We start from the raw sequence: 17,894 nt of genomic DNA, 5'->3' as shown, positions 1-17,894 counted from the left end.
GTATGTGTGTGTGTGTGTGTGTGTGTGTGTGTGTGTGTGTGTGTGTGTGTGTGTGTGTGTGTGTGTGTGTGTAGTGCAATGGTGATCACCTGTAATGTGACATGAACCCAAGGTCCCAGTTGAACCCATACCCTCCCTATGGGTACTGAACTTAGCTATCAGCCTCTGCTCGGCCACTTTCCTCTGTTGCCTGTCAAAAGTCCACCTTGGAGGATGGTCATCCGAAGGTCCGAGGCTGAATGTCCTGGACCACTGAAGCGTACTTGCAGAGTTACAGTGCACTTTGCTCAAAAACTGCATACATTCATGTAGAACTCTGAGCTCAAAAACTGCATGAATCTATGTAAAACTCTGATTCTAATCTAAAAAGTGAGATAATAATCTAAACATCAAGTCCTAGACAGAGAACACGGGGGGGGGCTAACATCTTCAACATATTGTCTAGCTATTACCATTGTTAATAGCTAACCCGAGAATGCAACTTTAAAAAAAAGTTTTGTGATTTACACCTGAAAGAAGTTAAACTCTCACTGTATTCTAATACATGAAAGACTTAACAATCAATTTTTCAATGTATAATTTCAGTTACATCATACTGCAAATTTTTGTTATAAGTTCTGTGTTACGATCAAGCCCTCCACTATCACCTGATGAATGAGCGTCACTCCGAAAGCTGGTGTGCTTCCAATTAAACCTGTTAGACTATAACCTGGTGTTGTGTGATTTTTAACTTTGTACACCCCAGTCCAACACCAGCACCTCCAAATCACAAAGACATGCAGTGTTACTGGTGCACAAAACAAGTGGCTCTTATTAAAATCAAACCACTAGTGATGGAAATAGCAATGCTGACATAAATGATGGATTGTCATGTAGTGTGAGAGACAGTGAGATTGGAATTGGAGCAAACTTAATGCAACAGGGACTACCAATTTCATTTGCATTCAGGGTATTAACACAAATGGGATGATGCTACACTCAGATCAAGAAAGAGTGCCTGGACATTATCATTGCTTGTGAACATTGTCTAATGCAAGTAGGTACTGATGAAAGTGTGAAAATCAAGCCTGACTTCAAGCCACTGCCAATCATTTTCCTCAACCCTCTACTATCTGCTCCAAAGTGTCTGAGAGAATGTATCTTTGTAACTGTAATAACAATTTGGATGTGACATACAGGTAAAGAAAACAGATGTACATTGTTGGCATACTGTCAAGAGGAGCACTTCCTATGTAGGACGTTTGAGAGTGATTAGACTTACAGTGTGGAAACAGGCCCTTCGGCCCAACAAGTCCACACCGACCCGCCGAAGCGAAACCCACCCATACCCCTTACATTACCCCTTACCTAACACTACGGGCAATTTAGCATGGCCAATTCACCTGACCCGCACATCTTTGGACTGTGGGAGGAAACCGGAGCACCCGGAGGAAACCCACGCAGACACGGGGAGAACGTGCAAACTCCACACAGTCAGTCGCCTGAGTCGGGAATTGAACCCGGGTCTTCAGGCGCTGTGAGGCAGCAGTGCTAACCACTGTGCCACCATGCCGCCCACACGTTGTTATAGTGTGAATTCTTGCTGCTTCAAACAGCAGCTTGACACACTGAACCAAACAAACAAGCACTTTGCTCAAATCAAGCAAACTAGCAAACAAGGTGCAACTTCCTAAGTGTTGTAAGAAGTAGTGATGAAAAGCTGTTCTTCAAGCCTGAATGTTATTATTGCATTTATAAAAGTGTGCCTGGGCATACAAAGATGAAGTAACTATGCAAGATACAATATTATTTTTTTAAAAAATTGTTTTACCAACAGGAGGCATGCTAAAACACATTATGGAAACTAATAAATAAATGAAGTCTGAGGAAGTCAAGAGAATATCTCTACTAGTCAAATATGAACAGTGAAATCAATAATTACATGAAGTAGTGCAATGCTTCTTTTATTGAGGACCATTAATGACATCTGATATCCCAGACAGGCCATTTAATAAACTGGGTGTAGCCTTTTTCACACAGGCTCTGATTATTTTGTCACCATAGACAATCATTATGACTACTAAGAAGTAGGTCAGCTGACATCAATGACAAATATTGAGATTGTTAAATACCCAAAAACAAACTTCAATTGTCACAGTATTCCAGATATGCAATGAGTGACAAGTTCACGAGTAAAGAAGTCAGCCACCTCCAAGAATTGACAAATACAAGACCATATATCATCACCGTTCTACAGTAAGTCAAATGGAAAGACTGAAGTGGCAGTGAAAGTTGCCAAATAAGTTGTATATAAATTGAGAAAATGCAACACTGAGGTATACAAAGCAATCTTCAAGTGGAGAGTAGTTCAGTACAAGTTCATATCTCGCACAAACTATTCTTCAAAAAAGCTAGTCAAGCCAGAAGTGGTAACATGCATAAATGATAAAATCAAGGTAAAATGGTGGAAAGCCACATTTCTTCATCAATGTTGAACATTGGAAAGCCAGTCAGGATACAAACATTCAACACTCTCAACCATCATCATGCCAAAGATCTTGGGATCCATGCAGAACAATTGCCACTCCAATTGTGAATTAACAATTATCATTGCAATCAGATACACATATGTGCAACTGGAGAAGCTGTTCCTTCACCACAGTCAACCATTTGGGAAAACTCATCATTTGCCCAGACCATCAATAAACTAACAGTCACTGAGGTCTGCAGCATCCCAGCAATGGGAACAACGGCAGTCACTACAACAAGAAGTGGCATGGGAACAACGTTTTCCCTAGAGAAACCATATTACTCAAATGAAAGAACATTGATGATGATAAATATACCATTAAGAGACCTGCATGATTTAAGTATGCATTGCATGTGCAAAGACTGATGAGAATAACAAACCTCTCATGTATGAGAATAGTTGTAAACATCTGGAAAAACTTAATTCAGTAAATAAATTATTTTTTGTGTTCTTTTGGAGGAAGATGGGAATGTGTATGATGCAATATTATACTAATGTACCTCCTGGCTTGCCATTGTGATGTGATTTTCACCGCAAAAAACTCACTGCAACCTTGCAGCCAATTCATTAAAGATATAAACAAACCTAACCTGATGCCCCCTCGGCTCATAACTGAGAGAAAAGGATTAGTTTTATTACAGAACTTTTGCATCTGTATAATAGGATAGTGAGAGACAATTGTCTTTAATGATCTGCATTCCAGCATCCTCCTTTTACACCTGAAATGATGGACTATATATGCTAAATAATAAAACCAATTATAGTATGACACCTTCCTGCCAAAAGATGCATTAATGACCATATCGTAATGACACTTTTTGTCTGTTTACAGTGGCAGACAATAAACTGTGTAAATGAGTTATCAAATAACACTCATTAATGCACAATAATGATCGCAACAAAGTGATCTCCAGCTACAAGGATTGCTCTCTGTTTTCGTTCATTAAGAACTGAGCCTGTTTAATTCTAAGGGCTTTTTTTAAAAACCAATAAGATATATCACTCCTGGACTGTTTGTAAATAAGATAGTGATGTTTAAAACATGGCAAATATCAGTAATAGAAGTTGTTAAACTTTAGTAAAATATTAGCTTGAACAGTATTCACAGATATTGAATGCACCAATTTAACAGAAATGTTATAAGAATGTTGGTTTGTACATACCTTTCTTGAATAATAATGCTGCTATCCAACTCGTTTTCTAGTTATGGGCTTTCTGGAAGCACAATCAATGTGACAGGAGATGAGGTGAAGAAGCTTGATGTACTTGCCAATGACATGGTAACGAACATGTTAAAATCTTCATTCAGCACTTGTGTTCTTGTGTCTGAAGAAGAAAAAGATGCCATCATCGTGGATTCAGATCAACAGGTTAGTTCCTGAGGTTTTGTGTTTATTGTAACGGCACCATTTCCTTTAAAATTGGAAGGCATTTGGTGTTTGGATAAATACCACCGAATGCTGTATATGATTCGGGGATAATATATACTCTTTAGGGAGGATATTATTAAATTGGAAAGGGAGCCAGGTTTATAAATGTTTATAAAATCATGAGGGCCTAGATAAGATGAACAGCAAAATTCTTTTCCCCTAGGATAGGGGATTTCAAAACTAGAGAGCATAATCTCAAGGTGAGAGGGGAAACATTTAAAAGGCATTGAGGGCAACTGTTTCATGCAAAGGGTGATTCATATATGGAATGAACTGTCAGAGGAACGGGTAGATACAGGTGCAGCTGCAACATTTAAAAGACATTTGAACATGAATAGGTAAGGTTTAGAGGGATATGGGCTAAACACAGACAAATGGGACTAGTTTAGTTTAAGAAATCCGGTTAGCATATATCAGTTGGGCAGAAGGGTCTGTTTCCATGCTATATGACTCTATGACCCAATGCACTAAATATTTCTCAAATTGTCCCATCTAGGGGTAGCCTCTAATTCCACGTATGTATTTACTACGTATCTGTGAATTTAAGCTTGCACAATGCTATCAACATCTTGTAGCTAGTAGCACATTATTTTGATTGTTAACACTCTTTAAAGGAGCACAGAATCATTAGGTAGTATCTTATCGGAGCCTGAGTAAAGTAAGCTATGGTGAGATGTGCGGCAGCGTCAGCCAAGAGGTCCAGTGAGGCCCAGCTCAACGTTGGGTGAATCTCTTGCCATCTCTTCTGCTTTTCATGTGTGGAGTGGCAGGTTTTTTTGCTAGGTAGTGGCAAGTTTATAATGAATCTGCTAAATTACTGTTAAATTAATCTGCCTTATTTACAGCCCAATTTGCCTCATTAATATTCAGCTTTCTCTCTGGTGCCCTGTAGATTTAGCTCATCACTTTTTCAAAGGGCCCCATATTGGACACTGGGCACTGACATCCCAGGACACACTCCAAGAGCACTGGCCACATACACTCCATGTCCACAGACTTTGGCATTTGATATGTAACAGCCTCTAACAATCCTCATGGCACATCTCCGATCAACTTAAAAATGCTTCAGAATTTCTGTATTGCATCTCGGGTTGCACCAGCAACTATCATTGTAATACTGCAGCACAGACCATGCAGTTAGGGATCCACAGCCGGCTCATGCCTGGACTTCTTGGGCTCTGCACTCGTTCATAATGGTCATTTACTCTGAGCCCACCTAATCCTCACCAAAACTTTGCTTTGCATTCCCTTTTTCCCCCTCAGCCAGCGATTCCAGGCTCATTTACTTTGATCTTCCTTTCAGTTTAGTGAAGATACGGATGGAAAGTTGTCAAGGTTGTCAGCAGCCCTCTGTCAAGCCAAGGAGGATAGTCTTTGCTCTGGGAGTCCTGGTACTCTTAAGTCAGGGGCAGCTTTATCAGTCCAAGGGCTTCAAATGGCACTGAACATCAGGCAGACCATTATCTGTCTTGAATATTTCTGACTTACTGGGTGTTGCTTTCCCCCTGGAATGAGAGAGAGGCAGCTATTTTAGGAAATGAAAATGGCAAGTTATTATTTTTGTGTTCGCCGGGCAGTGCCTCAAGAGACTGATAAGGCAGAGTTAGTTTTGTCTGTGATTAGAGTAGGTGACAGCAAATGAGGGAAGATGTTGTGAGTGTTAAACAGAATGGTCAATTGAGGCCTGGTATGAAAGAGGTATAGCAGCAGAGATATTGTGGGGTATGAGAGAGAAGATGATGGCACTTACGCTGGCAGAGTTGAGAAGGACATTGACCTTTTAAATATATTGCTGGGCCTTCTTCCAGAAGGCTGAGATTACACTGACCTGAGTGGTAACCTCCGACCAGTCGTGGTCTCCACTGCTGTTCATTGTCAGAGAGAAAGTCCCACCTGCTGCATCATCCTGTCCAGCAGGAGCCTGTCAGTAAAGTGAGGCACTAATTTCAGGAATTGTGCCAGGCAGTTCAGGACTGAGTATTTGTCTGGATGCACAATAGGATTTTAAATGTACCTGCAAGGGATACCTGTGAATTTTGAGATATCTGCTGATTGGCAAGTTGTTTCAAGAATGACATATGGTAAGATAAGGCCGGAATTAGATTTTACAGACACTGTAGGGCATGGTAGGTAATTAATGCAGCATGTTTGGTAAAATATGAGAAAGCTTGCTAGGCCTCACAGCAAAACAAAGGCTATGCAATTCGCCTTAGTCTAAAACTAAGATTTAGCCCATAAAATGTTATAGCACAGAAGGAGGCCTTTCAGTCCATTATACCTGCACCAGCTCTCTAAATGAGAAATGTCCCTGGTGCCATTTCTCTGCCTTCTCCACGTAACCATGTACATTCCTTCTTTTCAGATCCTAATCAAATTCCTCTTGAATTTTCACTGAACCTACCTCCCCATAATCTCAGGCAAGTACTTCCGTCTGAAAAAAATACTCAAAATTTCCTCAAATCTGTACTCATTCCCAATTCTTCCTACAATGGGAACAGTTCTTTCTTATCCAATCTGTCAGACCTGTCACAATTTACTCATCAAATCTCCCCTCAAGTTTCTCTCTGCCAAGGAAACCAGCTGTAAATTCTATCTACATAACTGAAGTCCTTCATTCTTGGGCCCATTCTATGAATCTTTTTCTGCGCTCCCTCTAATGCCTTCACACCTTTTCCAAAGTGTGGTGCCAGAAGTAGACACATTGCTCCAATTGAGGTCAAATTCAAATATTAGCCAAGTTTAACATATCCTCCTTGCCTTTGTACTGCATAGCTCTATTAGTAAAACCTAGGTTGCTATATAGTTTATTAACTATAATTGTAACCTTTCCTCCCACCTTCAAAGAATTATTCACATGCACACCCAGGTCCTTCTGTCTCTATACCCATGATAATTGCACTTCTTAAAAAAAATTACATTGTGTTCTTCCAATCAAAATAAATCAGGTCACACTTCTCTCATTGAATTTCATATGATACCAGCGTGCCATTTTACCAACTTGTCTGCATTTAATGTTCCAAATTGAATATTATCCAGAACCTACTGTAGCAAAGTTGTGTAAGTTGCTTTTATCTTTATGTATAGCTCCATGTAAACTATGTGGGAAATTAAAGCAATTATAATATTGGACCATAAGGATCAAAGGAATTTGTGTCTGTCTTCTTTATTCTGTTGAGTTGGTATATCTTAGCAAGGCGTAAGGAAAATCAGTAATACCTCCATGTTTTTCAATAACTTCTGCTTTGTGCAAAAATAAAATACTGAACATTGGAGGTCTGAAATGAAAACAGAAATTGCTCAGCAAGTCACAGAATCCCTAAAGGGTGGAAGCAGGCCATTCGGCTCATCATGTCCACACCAACCCAACAAAGACTATCCCTCTGAATTCTGCAACCCTTTATGTCCCATGGCTATTCTATCTAGCCTGCACATCCCTGGACACTATGGACAATTTAGCATGACCAAGCCATCTAATCTGCACGTCTTTGTACAATGGGAGGAAACCGGAGCAACCAGAGGAAAACCGTGCAGGCACAGGGAGAACATGCAATCTCCACATAGCTTGTCACCCAAGACTGGCTGGTGTTGTGAGGCAGCAATACTAACCACTCAGCCACCGTGCTGCAGCATCTGGCAGCATTGTGAATGGATACACAATGATAACAGCTAAAATTCATTGGAATGCTGACCCTGGCTGCAGAGTCAGAACAAACCTCCCCCATGGCCAGTTAGGGAAAGACCAACCCAATTTTTAGAACTATCAAATATTGGCGTGTGAGTGAAGTTCTGAATGTTATAAAGTGGCAGGTCTGCTCTCCCTACCCCAGAGCTGCCAATGAATCAGACAAATGATAATTTTCTAGCAGGTCTTAATTCCTAACAGTCACACAGGGAGTGCTGGTCAACACTGGATCTGCAACCAAGCAAGATTAGGCACATAGGGCAGTGCCCAGAATTCAGTAAGTAGGTTTGGGCTCACTGGGACTTGTCAGTCAGACTGTTGTTTTGGGGCTGAGATGTGATGATGGAAGGGATGTGATTTCTGAGAGCATGGATTCATGGTTCTGAGGGAGTGGTCTTTTGCTGAAAGAGGGCTCAATCTAGAGGACTCAATCCCCCAGGTCTGCAACTAAAGTATTCCTGGCCACTTCCCAATGTGGCACAGGTGATTGGCCATAAGCAGTCCTGGATTGCCCACCCAAGAGTCTAGACAGGTTTCAGACAGGTGGGCCGCACCTTTCATGCTACTGGTAAATTCCAGTGGTAATGGGAATGCGGTGGGATAAGCTACCCCATGTCCTTTGACCCCTTGACACCTTTGCCTTCCAGGATGCTCTCTCAATTCCATAAATTTCCAGCCAGTTTTTCCAGCTTGATGACCTTTTGTCAGAATCTAGTGAAAGGTACAGGAGCAAAATGCTGGCCATGTTTCTTATTTCACCTGAGTGCCAGACCTGAATGGTGTGTCTGTGCGTGCTGATGCTGAATATTGAAATGGAAAAGAAAGTGAAGAATAAAAGAAAAAGTTTATAAAAACCAAAAATCTCAATTGTTGCATCTCTTGTAGTAGTGTTTTGTCACAATATAGACAAGGTTGTGTGGAAGGAATGCTGTACTGACTGTCCTCTTATTAAATTTCAGGGGAAGTACATTGTCTGCTTTGATCCACTAGATGGCTCTTCTAACATTGACTGTCTTGTTTCAATTGGAACAATTTTTTCCATTTATAAAAAGGTAACATCTTTACCACTGAATTTAAAAGAAAATTTAAATGACTAAAGTTTAAATGGAAATTCAGTTTTTGTTTGAAAGTTAAACTTCTCTTCCTCTGAAGTGGTTTCACTTATTACTGGGGGTCTAGTGGGGAGATCCATTCCTACAGACAGCTAACCCAAATTAATGGCAACCTCAAGAAAATACATGATCACTACACAACATCAAATGCAATAATTGGTAAATTCATCAACATCTTGGATAAACAACAGATGTTAAAATTTTCACTAGACAGACTGTTAAGCAGTTATATCCATATATTCATAAATTGATTTTGTCACACCATAATCTATTCCTTATTTGGGGGATCCTTGGCTATCATATGTCAGAATGTAAGACTTTTAAATTCAATTTGTTCACTTTTCATCGATTAAAGTTACCATTACTGAACAGGAATAGAGGTAGGGACAGAATAATATCACTGAATTTCAAAAGTCACATTGGGGAAAATGTAAATATAAAGCCAGACATATGATAAATTTGACAGTGCCATGATAAGACTCTAATATTAAAAATGAAATTTGAGCAGTAATGAGGTCTGACCTGGAATTTAAAACAAAGGCTGTAAAACGTCAAGTCTGTTCTTTTAGTCTTGTCAGTTCACTGTACTTTACAGATTTTGTCTTTTGCTATGTTAGTTAGACGAGTTTTGCCAACTATTACCTTTTTATCATCTAGTAGTTTTAAGGGTAGATATTCTTAATACTAACATCTTAAATGTAATAACAATAAAAGTACTCAGGAATGCAAGATGAGTGCACTAATATGCAAATATGAACATTGCTGATTGCAATTGTGTGGTATCCTCAACCAAACTACTATTATCAGGGTCAGCTTGATTCCATCACTCTTATTGGTTGAAAAAGTTGTGAATTTGAGGCCTGCCATACATTCTATTAATTATGTTCATTCTCAAATCCAATTGTGTCTTTTATGTTAAATCTTATTTAGCTTCTTATCCCCATACTAGTGTATTGGAGGACACAAATTGTTAATAAATATTATTTAGTCTTTATTCTTCTGTATTCTCTTTACATTCTGATGAATGTGACCAGGTCCCATTTATTTTCCTTTACTATTAGAGATGCCATATTTTACTTTTCAATAGACATCATCATCTATTTAAGCAATTAGCTTTGTACCATTTATTCAAAACTCATTGCTAGTTCTCCTGAAGATTAGTGGGTGCAGACATAGTTTGTGAAGGCATTAGGTTCAGTATCTATGTTCCCCATTATCCAAATTCACACATGAGAAATGGACATTTGAATGGGATACTAGAAGGCTGTGAAATTGTATCTTTAATGTGACTGACGGAGGAGAAAACTATTAATACTCCATCATTGTTTGATTAGTTCAGGAGACTAGTTTTTGCAGTTTACAGCGAAGTAAGAACACTAGCTTCCCACTGACTACACAAAAAGTTGTGTTGAGAGATCTTGCAATTCCTGTGGTGAAAATTTTTACCTCTTTTGCCTTGAAATGGATTACACATTCGTTAATGAGGAATTCCAATGTCAGACAAGGTGGCATCAACAAGCCATCCAAGCAGCTAATAAAGAATTCTCACAACAATCCAATAAAGGTCAGACACACGTGGGGCTAAGGTTGAAATTGAAATTTAATTAATCACAATGGGGACATTTAACAACATTCTGTAGTTTTTTTTCCAGATTCAATTTGATTCAATAGTTATTATTCAGATCACTAGTTAAAAATTCACCAGCTTAATATTCAATGAGTTTCTAACAGTGATATCAAAGAACAAGATAGCACAGGAACAGGGTCTTTGGCCCTCCAAGCTTACACCAATATATTTTGTCTTTCCATACTAAAACCATCTTCACTTACAGGATCCGTATCTCTCTATTCCCTTCCAATTCGTGAATTCATCCAGGTGCTTCATGCATGCTGCTATTCTGTCTGTTTCCATCATCTCCTCTGGCAGCACATTCCAGGCACTCACCACCTTTTGCATGTTCATGCACCCTGCCCCCCACCCCCCAGTATCTTGAATCTGTGTCCCCTATTAATTAACCTCTCCACCCCTGGAAAAAGCCTCATACTTTCCACTCTATCCATGCCATTCACGGAATTTTAAACTTCTTCCAGGTCACACCCTAACCTCCTGTGTTCCAGTGATAACAAATCCAGTCTATTCAACCTTTCTTCATAGCTAAAATCTCCCATACCAGGTAATAGCCTGGTTAAATTTTTCCGTACCTCTCCAAAGCATCCACATCCTTCCGTGGTGTGGTGACCGAAACTGTACACAATATTCCAAGGGTGGCCTAACTAAAGTTCTATAAAGCTGTAGCGTAACTTGCCTATTCTTATACTCATTGCCCCTTCCAATGAAGGCAAGCATGAATAGGCCTTTTTTACTATCTTATCTACCTTTGCTGCCACCTTCAGTGATCAGGGACATGCACACCCAGATCCCTCTGCATCTCAATACTCCTAAGGGCTCTGCCATTCACTGTATAATTTCCATCTGTACTTGACCTTTTGACCAGATTAAACTCCTGCCATCTTTCTGCTGATGTCTCCACCTGATCTATACCCTGCCATATCCTCTGACATTCTTCCTTATTATCCACAACTCCAGCAAACTTTGTATCAGCCATAAACGTACTAATTAGACCAGCCATGTTTTCCTCCAAATCATTTATGTAGACCACAAACAGCAGAGATCCCAGCACTGATCCCTGTGGGACACCACCAGTTACAACCCTCCATCTGAAAAGCATCCCTTCACTGCTACCCTCTATCTCTTATACTGTCTCTTGCTATGTGACTTTAACTTTTGTATCAGTCTGCCATGAGGGACCTTGCCAAAGGCTTTGTTGTAGTCCATGTAGACAATATCAACCTCTTTTCCCTCATCAACCATCGTGGCTACCTCCTCGAAAAACTCAATCCAAGTTAGTGAGGCACAATCTCCCCCAAAAAACATGCTGTCCATCACTAATAAGTCGATTTGCTTCCAAATGCATAGAGATCTTGTCCCTGCAAATCTTTTCCAATAATTTTCCGACCACTGATATGAGGCTCACAGACCTGTAATTTCCTGGATTATCCATGCTACCCTTTTTAAAGTATGGGACTACATTGGCCATTCTCTGGTGCTCTGGGGCCTCACCTATCGTTAAAAAGGATACAAAGATGTTTGTCAATGCTCCAGCAATTTGTTCTCTTCCCTCCTAAAATAATTTGTGATAGATCCCACCAGGACCTGTGGACTTATCGACCTTAACACTTATTAAAATGCACGATGCTCCTTCCCTTTTAATAGTAACTTGGCTTAAAAATCTGACATTCCCTTCCCTGAGATCATTCTCCAATTCCTTCTCTTTGGTGAAAATTGACACAAAGTATTTGTTTGGAATCTCACCCACGCGTAGATTCCCTCCTTGAGTGGGTCAACCCTTTCCCTGGCTACCCTCTTACTTTTTTATATTTCTAGAAAAAGCCTTGGGATTCTACTTAATTCAGTTTGCTAATGACTTTTCATGACCAATTTCAGCCCTTCTAATTCCTTCTAATATCAATGCAGAAAAGAAGTTCTATCCCATTTGATCAAAACTACTGACAACGGGTCCATAATGCCACCAATGGTAGATGCAAGCAGTTTTGAGACTAGATGAGGGGATTCCTGATTCAGTGGTACTAGGGCAATTTATTAAACAACAAAATTTATGCCGAACAATTATGGAAGTTCATATCCTGGTTTGGAAGACTGTTGTTTTCCACTTATGCTAGTGACACCAACAACTTCTGCTTCAAGAAATCTGTGTCTTCTTAAAATCTGTAGACTGACTCTTATGCCTACCCTTTTTATCTTATTATCCCATGGTCTCTTCCTTTGCTGTCATGCTCAGATCTTGATCACCACCTATCATCACAGTCCTTAGTGACAACTCAAACAACATGTCTTTAACACACGAACAGTCCACTGTTAACTCTTTCCTGTATAAACAATCACTGGATCATTGATCCATGCATCGCATTGTGGTTTCAATTTGCTCAATTTAGCCAGACACTACACCTCTAAACATCCATCTTCTAGGAGCTCAAAAATACCTAAAAATGCATATTATAAAAATTATAAAATCAAAAAGTACAAAAATGTTTTATTTTACATAGATCAATGTATACCAAATCACAACCTCCATATTTCCACTGATAATTTGCTACAAAAATTTCTGAAGTTCCAAATCAAGATATTCACCCTTTAACCTGTAGGATCTTTGTACACCATTCTAATAATAATATCAGTCTGAAACCGTCTTCTTTCTTTTCATATTAAGACTACTGATGGCCCCCCAAGTGAAAAGGATGCCTTGCAACCAGGTCGTAACATCGTAGCAGCTGGATATGCTTTGTATGGCAGTGCCACAATGTTGGTATTATCTTCAGGAAATGGAGTGAACTGCTTCATGTTGGATCCAGTAAGATCTTGTACTGTGCTTTTTTTTCCCCAGAAACCATGGTGCTGTGTGTACAATTTAATTGTGACCGTCAGTTTATTGAAACCTGCTTGTGATTTCAAAATCAGCAAATTTTATGTTCAATCACACTTTCGTCTAATTCATCCAACCACATTTAGTTTTCATGGCCTAACAAGATCAAGGAAAAATTAGTCTGTAATCATTGAACAATTGGCAATTTTTTGTGGTTTCACAGAATCATAAATGAGCAAAAAACAAAGATTTCTAGGCTATTAATATTGGGGAAAATCCATAAGGATCATTAATTGCTGAGCCCACAGTTTGCCTGTAACCAGAAAAGCACGATCCAATTTTGCTGTTGTTGGAGGCAGCCATTGAGGAGTATTTATCATGGCATCATAGGAGTCTCTTATGGCAAGTCTGAATAGGAGAAACCACCTCGTGGCTCTGTGCTGTACCTTATTCATACTACAATTCTGGTTTCCAGTAGCATGGGCTTTTATGACTGAGGGTTTTGTAATGTACTGGAAGTAATCGATATTTAGACCTTCACTTTTGTTTAATCTTAGCCTGGCTCCAGTGGTCTGCCTATGGTGGATGCTATGTGAGTTGTTAAAGAGGGCAAATGTTGCGGGGAGGCGGCGGGGGGGGGTAGAGTTGGCATAGGGGTGAATAATGGACCATGGGAATGATGAACATGGATTGCATAAGTTTACATCTGTATTCATGGGAAATTAGTGTGATAACAAATGGGTGTAAAGGCCAAAGACCCTAGTGTTCAAGAAAACAAATGAAGTTCTAGAGAACCAGAATGCCTTTTGGACAACCCCAATTTGGCACTTGGCAGTTCCTGTGGCTGCTTCTATATCCATGGCCATCCTAAGTCCATCCCATAGCTGTACATCTTGGAACCAAGATTCAACCATCAGCCTATATTTTCATGAGGTAGGTGTGAAAAGCAGGAAAAAAAAATTGCTTGGGAGCACAAATTTAAATCTAGATGTTACAATTATCTCCTGTGCAAGTTCTGATGTCAAGTTAATTGACCTTGAAAACAACAAGACATGACTACACAAATCCAGCGAATAAAATTTATGTATCTTTGTGTCACTATCAGCTATTTGACCTAAAACACTGACCATGTAAATGTCTGCTTGGAAATGCAACCTTATTTTGCTAGTGATGTGTACATTAAATGCTTTGCAATTGTTACTAAGTTTTCAGTTATTATTACATCCTTGTCTTTGAACTATGTATTCACCATTTGCATTGACCTTAATAATTTTTGTCATTAGGCCATTGGGGAATTTGTTTTGGTGAACAGGAATGTGACCATGAAGAAGAAAGGGAACATCTACAGTATTAATGAAGGCTATGCAAAGTACTTTGATACTCCAGTTTCACAGTACATTACGAAGAAGAAATATCCAGAGGTGTAGTAAAGAACATCACTTTTTTCAATAGAAATCATACAGCATCATTGTTCCAGAAAGTCATTTTACCTATCTTTAACCCACAGGATGGTAGCTCTCCCTATGGTGCGAGATATATTGGCTCTATGGTTGCAGATGTGCATAGAACACTGATGTATGGAGGGATTTTCTTATACCCTGCCAACTCAAAGAGTCCGAAAGGAAAGGTATGAAAGAAATCAACTTAACTCTAGCTCTTCAGAATTATCTTAAGAATGCCAAAGGCCTACTTGCAAACACTGAATCAGAATCACCTTCTGCACTAGTCCGTTTGCTAGCTAAGCACTTAATTGTGAATACTTAGAGTCATGTTTGTTGGCTATATCTCAGTAATTCAGAAATCAAAGTACTATACACTGGCATAGAACTTTATAATCACATTTGAGTGTTGAAATTCTTGGTAATTTAGGATTTTTTTCTTAATCATCAATTCTCTTATAGGACAAATGCATTCAAATACCCAATGAACAATTACAGTTAAGATTCATGGAGACTCATGACTGAACTAAAACTGAAATGAGATTAAATGCATTACAAATGTAGATGCAGAGGAGCAAATGTGTACAGTATTTGTGCTTGATGTTCTAACTGTTTCACTTGGGTGGATACCAGAGTGATTTCTTTAATGGAAATGGACAAAGGAACTGCAGACATGAGTCCAACTAAAACCCTGGCAACTGGAGAATTTTAAAATCAGATAAATTTAGAATAAAAATCTGCTATAAGTATTGGTGATGATGTAACTACAGTACTAGATTCTGATTCACTGATGTCCTTCGGAAAAACTGCTGCCTTGTATGTGATTTCAAAACCTCAGCAATGTGGTTGATGTTTTCATTGACCCTCTTGAGCAAGCCAGTGAGTGATTTAAGTTGGTGACTCACCACAATCTTCTCACTAGTGATTTTATGATGAACAGAAAATGCTGATCTTGTCAGAAATGCCTACATTTTCATAGTTTCAGCTTTGTAAAGAAAAGAGTATTTGAACAATAGAAGGCAAATTTCATTATTTTTGTTTTAGTTAAATTTATATGAAATCAGAACTTACTATCGAAATAGCAGTGATGCTGACAATGATCTCTATTATTTACACATGAATTGCATAGTAATTTCAGGTGAAAGCAGATGCAAGATTAAATGAATAAATTAAGCAGTCTTTGTTTTAGCTGTCTTGAGTTTTGCCTCTCAGGATTTAGCTTTGCAAGTTGGCCTCTTACTGTCTGCCTCACAAAAGCATTGAGCGATATGAAGTTCTTGAATTGGGGTGGTAGATGCAAAGTAAATTCATCTCTATATTAGTGCTTATCCAATTCAGTCAGTTTAACACAGTTATAAGTCTTAATTATTGTCAGACAACTTACCTGGTCCTAAAAATAGCATCAGCAGCGTGGTTTTCATTTCTTCAGCTTGCAAAGTTTGAAGATTCAAAAAAAAAGTTGGTTTTGTTTTACTAGTTTTTTCTCAGTCACTTTTTTTTCCTGTGCATTTAACACTCATTTTCCTCATAGAGTAGTGAGCAAATAGTCAAGCCCAGTTATCTTAATTTATTGGGTCTGCTGTATTAACTGGTCAAAGGGCTAGCCACATGGGCAATGGAGGAGATAACGAATTGGAGAGCTTGGATCATCGCTGAATGATGGCATTGATTGGAAATAAGTTATGACTTCAGAGGTCATCAGTGGAAAATAGCTGTTAGGGTAGGTTTACTTCGAGGTAATAAACTGAAAACCTATATTGTCATTCTTACCATGTCAAACTAACCTTCTGGATGTTCTTTTATAGCTTCGACTTTTATATGAATGCAATCCCATGGCTTACATTATAGAACAAGCAGGTGGTATGGCCACAACAGGAACACAGGCAGTGCTGGACATTAAACCAGAATCCATTCACCAGCGGGCACCAATTGTAATGGGATCCAAAGATGATGTTCAAGAGTACCTTGACATTGTAAATCAATACAATTGCAAGTAACTTAAACCCTGCAATAATGAATATCAATAGCAAACTCTAAACTGGGATCTAGACCAAACATTGATTTTTTTTTCAATGCAAAGTTACATTCCAACTTGACAATGCCAATCATATCAATTGTAATATAATTTAGTTACTAAAGTTCTTGATGAAGTGTATCTTGAGATCAGAATTATTTCTGTCGTTACATAACAATCCATGCACAATGTTATACATTCTTGAATGAATATGAATAAATATTTGGATCAGTCCATCTTGTACTCCATGTTTTTATTTGAGATCTCGTTCTGTTTTTGTAGTTTGGATGAAATTCTGTGCTCTGACATTTTTAAAGTGATACTTATAAGAAAATAATAAACAGTAACAGGATTTGGCAGCAGTGATAGTTTAGTATTCTAATGTAGCACATTGCATGTTACCTTTTAGGAGATACAAACAATAGCTAGAGATTTTCCAGCCTGTAAAGGCACCTTTTGGAGGTAGATTGGCAGCCAAATCAGAAGCGATAACATCAGCCGGCTGCTCAAATGTGTTCCCATCATCTCATTCTTTACCTGAAAATGGTTTTGCAGAGTAATGACAACCTATCCAGGATCAGTGATAATCCAGTTAAAGTATTCAGCAAACCAATGAATCTTGATTTTGTCAAAGCAATGCAATCTTGAGTCATGAAGGACCCTGGCTGGGTCGACATCCTGGCAACTTACAGGAGACAGATGCACAACAGGACATAGGAGCCTTGGTCATTTTTGAAGAAATCAAAATGTTTATCTGCAAAGAAATAGATGGCTAAGAACATTTCCTGGGTTAGAGGTCTGCCATGGCACTGGCATTTCCCAAAGCCTAATGTTTAGGTCAGGTTAGATTTATTGTCACTTGTATCCAAGCACAGGAATACAGTGGAAAGTGTACAGAGTTGCCACTGTCTGGCACCATCTTAGAATACAGTAGTTAGAATTTAAAACAAACCAGAATGAAAGAAAGAGAAAATACCTAGATCACCCTTGCACTGCTGGGACTGCTGCAGTTTTATCTGTCCCCTAGCGAAGATAGTACCTCAACTAGGGTTGGAGACAAGTAAGCCTGGTTATAATATTTCTATGCTCGAATAACCTAGCCACACATGCTTCAGGTCTATAGATAAATAAAACATTTAGGTAAGATACATGAAAACTGGAAGTTCCCATGGATTGTGGTCTAATGTTATTTCAAATGTGTAATAAAAGCTTTGGGGGGAGTATTAGAAACTGTTTGGGCACTTAGAAGATGTGGATGGCACTGAG

General features: G+C 38.9%; 1 protein-coding gene across 1 annotated transcript in view; it reads left to right on the top strand.

Annotated features, from left to right (window-relative positions):
- Positions 1-16,862, top strand: part of LOC132828291 (fructose-1,6-bisphosphatase isozyme 2-like) — a 30,826-nt gene extending 13,964 nt beyond the window's left edge. The window contains exons 2-7 of the mRNA XM_060845272.1: positions 3,714-3,879; positions 8,581-8,673; positions 13,023-13,163; positions 14,459-14,596; positions 14,683-14,802; positions 16,420-16,862. Of these exons, the coding sequence (XP_060701255.1) occupies positions 3,714-3,879; positions 8,581-8,673; positions 13,023-13,163; positions 14,459-14,596; positions 14,683-14,802; positions 16,420-16,611 (850 nt within the window). The 3' untranslated portion in view covers positions 16,612-16,862. The remainder of the gene's footprint in view (positions 1-3,713; positions 3,880-8,580; positions 8,674-13,022; positions 13,164-14,458; positions 14,597-14,682; positions 14,803-16,419) is intronic.
- The last annotated feature ends 1,032 nt before the right edge of the window (positions 16,863-17,894 follow it).

This window comes from Hemiscyllium ocellatum, chromosome 2 (assembly GCF_020745735.1).
Source record: "Hemiscyllium ocellatum isolate sHemOce1 chromosome 2, sHemOce1.pat.X.cur, whole genome shotgun sequence".
NCBI classification, from domain to species: Eukaryota; Metazoa; Chordata; class Chondrichthyes; order Orectolobiformes; family Hemiscylliidae; genus Hemiscyllium; species Hemiscyllium ocellatum.
Note: the sequence above shows the minus strand (reverse complement) of the source record. Positions and strands in the feature narration are given on the sequence as shown.